A 6,881-nucleotide genomic window follows, 5' to 3' on the forward strand; every position below is an offset into this window, starting at 1 on the left:
TATAAAATTTATTATCACTTTAAATTTGGTGAATATAAATGATAAAGTAGAAATTCATTTGGTGAATATAAATGAGAACAAAGGGAGTAATACTTTTTTTATTTTTCATAATTAAAAAAAAACGTCTTAATCTTATGACTAAGCATAATATTGATAAAAGACAATTTTCATTGGCGGTGCCGCACTTTCTTAATCTTAGTATTTGCAAAATGTTCGTTCACATGACTGAAGGATATCAAGTCCAATTGATTGAGGACTTAGGAAAATTTGATCAATTAGTTATTAATATTTAGTCAAGTGGACTAGCTATAATTTTTTTGATTAAATTTTATTAGAATTTTTTTTTGACTCAAACCTGTGGTAACTTTTTAAAATTTCGTTATTCAATAATATTTAACTATTGATTTTTCTTGTAAATAGTTAGAAGTTAGTGATGTTTGTTAATTTTTATCTTAGTGCATTTAACTTCTAAGTTAATATTTACTCACTAATGTATGTTTTTTTTTCTACTTTATAGGTTATTTGTAAGAGTAGTTGAGAGATATGAACATATCAAGTACAATTTATGTTCAATTTTTTTTAATTAAATTAAAGTTAGATGAAACAATTATTTAACTGAAAAACAAATAACTTTGTAATCATTTATTATGCGATTTTATAATTTTTGTTTATTTGATAAGATTGAATAAACAATTGGGGTTATTTTAATAGTTTTACAACTTATGGGATTTTTATGTTTATGAGAAAATATACAACACAAAAATTTCATATCGCATGTCCAAACAAACCTTCAATTTCATCTCATGATTCCATATCATGATACCATATCATGATTTCACATCATGATATCATATCGCATGGCCAAACGGGCCCCAAATAAAACCAAAACTGAAAAAAACGACTTTATGTTGACTTGATTGATAGATTTAATAAATCAGCATTTATCTCCAAGTAGCAGTGGAGATCAAGAATTGGGGTAGATAGTTGGACATGTTTCTTTTCCGCTCCAAAGTAATAATATTATTCTTTTACTATCTTATTCTTGAATTTATATTGTTACATTTTGTTTCTTTAGCATCATTATCTTATTATCTTGTTATTTCTGCCTCTTTTTTTATTTCTGTGTCAAGGATTTATAGAAATCAACCTCTCTATTTTTTCATGATAAGAATAAAATTTGCGTACACTTTATCCTCTCGTGGAATTACCATGGATTTATTGTCGTTGAGATCTATGGCGTAACATGTTAAGATTTTGTAGGCTTTTAAAAATATTTGGAAATAAGCAATAAAGTACCATCTTTTCTCTATTTATAAGGATAAGGAAAAGTTGGAAAATTAACAATTAAAATTGACATGTATGAAGTGTAATCACTTAAATGGATCTTCTATTTTTGCTAATTAGGAGCAATTAACTGAAATCTGAAATAACATAGATATTATCATAGAACTGTACATGCAAAGCTAGATACAGATTACTACTATTTCATTACATTTATCAATAGATAAATATAACTAGATCGTACTCATTCAGTAGAAGCATTTTTAATATTTACATAACAAGCTTGATACAAGTTGAAGACACACAAACATTAACAGAGAGAGAGAACTACGTATTGATCATTATATCAGATCAATAGAATTCACGGTCAGGGAAGAACAGTGGAGCCACAAGTGACCAAACATACAGTCCAGCAGTGACCCATTCAGTGCATATGCGAACCCAAAGTGATGTCCAGCCGACATCAATTAGCTCTGAACTCTCAGAACTGCTAGTCCACCCAGAAAGAAGCATTGCAGAATACATGCTAGCCAGAGCAAATATCAGATGGAAGAATGTGTAGGAGTAGCTCACTGGCCGTGCTTCTGGTGATCCTTTCCCAGATTCCAGCTCCTCGGAAGCAAGAAGGGATTTCTTCTCACCTATAACAGAAGATTGGTATTTGTCAATATGCAGATGAAGAAAATCTAGCAAGATAGCAGCTGCATTATGGACGAGCCCTCTGATGACTATTGCTCATGTATGGACAGATACAACAGCTTGCGTGAGGTGGGATATACCAATACACTTTTGCTTTATATTAGAGTTTTGATATTTGATAGAAACAACTGGTGTCTCTTATGATTCTGAAGGAGTATTATCTCTACAAATTAGTTAACAATTTAACAATCTCAATTCACATAGGCCCATACAAACTCTATGACAAATATTACATGCTAGAAGAAATTTACTGAGCTATGGAAGGAGAGCATCAAAAGGTTTTGGTACCTGATCTGGGAGAAGATGGTGGAGACATAAAAGTAGTTGCAGATCCAGCACGCAGAGCAGAATATAGGACTGAGAGAACAGTTGTAAGCATTCCAAGAACAAGGGTACTTGTTGTTACTGCCTTTGATTTGTTATGGAGCCCATTGCAGACATAATCTCGAGGCTCACTAGAGAGACCACTATAGCAAACATAAGCACAGTAAACAGATATCACAGAAGCTGGCAATAGGCTTCCATTTACCTGGACATAATTAAAGGGGAAAAGATGATTAGCATAAGTAAGAATACAAAAGGCAGAATTTAGCTACCAAAATGATTTCGCTGGATGTATTGTAAAGGAGGTAACCCTAAGGGAGATGTTTCATGTATTCATTGCATATAGATATATGTGCATGTAGTTAGCAAGAGATAATCGGCTTCATAATGCATAATGTATATGAAGAATTTTAAAAAAAAATCATATAGAGGTTTTCCTACAGAGCAGAAAAACCATGATAAAAGAAAGCATCAGCAGAGAGAGCATTTACCTTTGGGTGCAAAGCAATAACAGCAAATGCAAAAGCAAGAATCATGGTCATAACAATGAAGAACACATTCAGTCCACAGTCATGTCCAGAAGGATTGAACCACATAAATAAAATTCCTGAAAAAACAAATGTTGCTATGTAGCACACCACAGATACCACAAGTAGAGCAACATACCTGCAAAAGATATGTCAATTTAGTAAATAAAAGTTAAAACAAGGTCTGGGGATAAATAATTACAAAAGATAAGAAATTGAATCTACCACTTCTGCTCATCTTTTGCAACCCATGAATCATTCCACGAGTGTGTAGCATCTAATAATATTATTACTTGGATTAACAAAAAGAACCCTGCCCCAAATTTCGAAAGAAAACCTGCAAAGGCAGAAAAATAGACCAAACAGATCAAGTTAAATAAATACATACTTGACACACTACAAAAAATAGAACAGGTTGAGCTGAGAAGCTAGAGGAAAGTGTACTTATTGGAAGAAGTTAACTGGAGAAAAAGTGACCTGTCAAAACATGCCAGTTATTTTCCCTAGAACATATTCTGTTCATCATGTACTTGCTACACAAAATTATGTTTTCTTGAGAAGTCATCTGATAATTTGGAGAAGGATCCTTCTAAAGTTTGGTAGACCTGGGTGAGTTGAAATCCCTAGTCTTCTGAATTTCAGTTGATTTTATGTAGGTGTATACCAAAGAAAAGAGAAAAAAATTAAAATGTTGAGTAGCAAATTAACTTCAGGAAGCCCGCAGGGCTTTGGTATAGTGGTAAGAGCACAATGCTTTTTCCGTAAGGGAAGTTGCTTGTTGTGCACGTGATGTGTGGGCTAGGCACATGTCATTGATTCGAACCCTGCGGCAAATAAAAGCCTGATATTTAAGTGAAGAAGGAAAGAGGGGTGAGCCTAGTATCCATCGAGTTTCGAACCATATGCCAGTGGGGAATTTTTCTTATCAGAAAAAACTTCAGGTTAGGGGCATAGAACTGACCATAAATTGTTATGACACCGTTCGGGAGGAAAAACATGAGTGCAACAAGCAACACCCAGATCACCAATTTAGCAACCCATCCACCATGATGCCAGGAGTCACGCCTATCATTTTGATCCTTGATACCAATCATTATAAGTGCAAGCACTCCAAAAAACAAGAAATTCCCCAAACTGACACGAAGAACAGCTTGTGCTTGAAACCATTCCTTCGATAAATTGTCTGAAGTGTTTATCCCTACACCAACCAACATATGAAACAATTAGTAAGATACACAAGTATTATTTTCATCGCTGTAGATAACAAGTAGCAAAAATAGTATGGGGAATCTCAACAGATATTTCACTTGAACTACCGGGCAATTAGAGACAACACAGGTTTAGAACCATAAAGATGTGAAAAACATTCTGAAACACTCGTATCATTCTGTCCCATTTTCCTGACAGAGACTGCAATTTTTGACACATTCCTTTTTTTGAGATAAGGGTAACTTAATTTTTGACACATTCCTTGTTAGCCATATATATGTACAAAAAGAAGGACAATTTACAGTCAACTCCTCTGTTCTTTATTTAGATCTATAGTTTCTAAAGATATCTCCCAACAAGCATTTTCAAACCTATAAAACACAATACAAGGTTATTTGATAATGCACTCTCATTAAACAAATACAAATAAATCAAAAGTACTTTTCTAATTAACTAATTTCTTTTCCAATTTAGTTTATTCTTTTGGAGAATCAGTACTTAATCATAACTCATAACTGTCACATCACATCATTAAGGGAAAATTTTACCATTACCTTTAAACAATTGTTGCAACTTAAATTTATCTTTTGCAACTTGAAGAAAACAGTAACAGTGTCTATATAACCAAATTATGAAACTCAGAAGGCGTATTGTAATTTCAGAAAATTGAGGTTTTTTTTGTACTGCTAGGTAATCCAATATCAAAGGATGCACTGTGATCTTCTTGTGACTATACTGAACTGGATGGAGTATCCGAGCCTAGTGTAATTTACCGAACAAGGAAACAGAAGTACTATACTAGGGCAAGATTCTTGCTTTGAAAGATCTCAAGTATATTACTAGTATATATTATTGAGTACCATATCAGGTAGAACTTGGATGCATGTCAAAAGGTAATTCAGGAAAAAAATTGCAAGAAGAAATCAGCCAAAAGCAAAGCATTGAAATGACCAGTAACTGAAGCAACCATGAAAACAACTTCGCCACCAAATAGTGCGGTATGCGACCAAAAAAAGTTTGTAGTACATTCATAGCCAGGTAAGGCATGCTAACTAATCAGTAAAGAAGAGATATAATTTATGGTTTGCAAGGAATAAGTCTCCCAGAACTGGAAAGGTCTCTGGCAGGAAAGAAGCCTAGGAGATGAACAACAAAGAGAGGAAAAGACTTTGTAACCCATTTTCATTCTATCTAAAGTTTCTTGGTTTCTTCTACTCCTATCAATGCCAAGGAAACTTTGGCTATTATTCTGCTTACTGAATGGAAGTACAATCTAATGCAGTTCAAAGACTATCCAAATACGTTCATCATCTCCTAAAGAAACTGCTTAACTGTATAAGTACTTCCAGAACCAGGATAAAGCTTCATCATAGCATGTTAACAATTTTTATCAATACGGTTCTGGCCTATATACAACTGAAGACGGACTTTAAAAAGTGAAAGGACATAGCCTAACCTAATTGCAATTGATTTCAAGTATTAGTTCTGTTGAGTTTCACATCGAGTTCATTAGGGATGAGGAAGGTCTTCTTATATAGTGTTGGGCAATCCTCACCTCATGAGCTAGCTTTTGAGGTTGAGTTAGACCCAATATCCATTTCATTAAAAAGTTCCAATATGCGCTCTGTGTTAATTCTTTGTACAATTTTAACGAATTTCACGAATTCAATTTCAATAATCTACTCAATTTGAACTTTGATGTGATGTCTTCCTATAATGCTAACTTCTTAATCAATTTCACTATCAGTAGTCAGATATATAAGTCGACATCTTAAACTCAACTTTTAGTCGGATACATCTTATCTTATGTCCTACCAACTGAGTTCCAATAGTAACTAAAATTTTGAAGGCAGAAAACCAAAACTTGATCCGTTAACGGGCTATTCAAAATTCGAAACAATCCATCAAAAAGGTAAATTAAAAACACAGTATTGAAAAGAAAAGCCAATTAAACGCTATTTTGTGGAGAGGAACAGTTTAAAAAGAGGATATGATAATTACATGAGAAATTCTTGAGAAGAGGAGAAGCGACTTCTCTGAGAACCCAAGAGACGATCAAGGAAACACCAAATAGGCCACAATAAGCAAGTCTAGCTGAGCTCCTGGTGACACCTGAGGCTACCGATGTGCAGAGTCCGCATGTCAATGACGCACAGCACGATGCCAAGCACGACATCTCTCACTTCTTCTCCTTCCGCGTGTTGCACTGAAGAGATCCACAAAGTACTCACTTCAAATCCGAACTTCTTTCGTTGAAAAATTAAAGAAAAAAGGGGAAAAACGTGAATGGGGATGTCTTATAATTTCAACTGGACTTCATTTTAGTGTAAATTTCATATATGACATATATTATATTACTATTTTAAGTTATAACAGTAGATTTAGACTTTCAAGCTATAGCATTAAAAATTTCAGGTTATAACAAGTTAAAAAAAAGAAATATTTTTATTAATTGGAAAAAACTTAAAAAATAAATAAAAAGATAAACGAAAATTAAAAAATAAATGGAATTAGAAATAATAAAGTAAAAAATTGAAATTATGGGCTGTAATTTAATTTGAATTTATTGTAGATAATGAATGATTAGCATGAAATAAGGGATCCAAACTAATTAAGAATATTCAGTTTCCTTAATTCACTCTAATTTGTTAAAATTAATTCAAAAATCTGATTTTAAAAATCAATTTCCATTTATTTAATAAATGATTAATCTATTTATGGTTTTTTATTATTAATTAATAATATGTAATTAATAAGGAAAAAATGAAAAAAAAAAAACGGAAATAGGGGTGTCAATTAAATTTGAATTAATTTAAGATAATTATTAATTAGCATGAATTA

At 32.7% G+C, this 6,881-nt stretch overlaps 1 protein-coding gene across 1 annotated transcript; it reads right to left on the minus strand.

Annotated features, from left to right (window-relative positions):
- Positions 1-1,482: 1,482 nt before the first annotated feature.
- Positions 1,483-6,293, minus strand: LOC125838216 (uncharacterized). The gene is made up of 6 exons (XM_049517291.1): positions 6,042-6,293; positions 3,793-4,029; positions 3,057-3,168; positions 2,796-2,970; positions 2,269-2,509; positions 1,483-1,922 (listed from the first exon to the last, which is right to left on the minus strand). Exons 1-6 carry the CDS (start codon positions 6,214-6,216, stop codon positions 1,633-1,635), a joined length of 1,230 nt encoding a protein of 409 aa, XP_049373248.1. The 5' UTR covers positions 6,217-6,293; the 3' UTR covers positions 1,483-1,632.
- Positions 6,294-6,881: the final 588 nt, after the last annotated feature.

This window comes from Solanum verrucosum, unplaced genomic scaffold (genome assembly GCF_900185275.1).
Source record: "Solanum verrucosum unplaced genomic scaffold, falcon-dt-bn FXZP01000079.1, whole genome shotgun sequence".
NCBI lineage: Eukaryota > Viridiplantae > Streptophyta > Magnoliopsida > Solanales > Solanaceae > Solanum > Solanum verrucosum.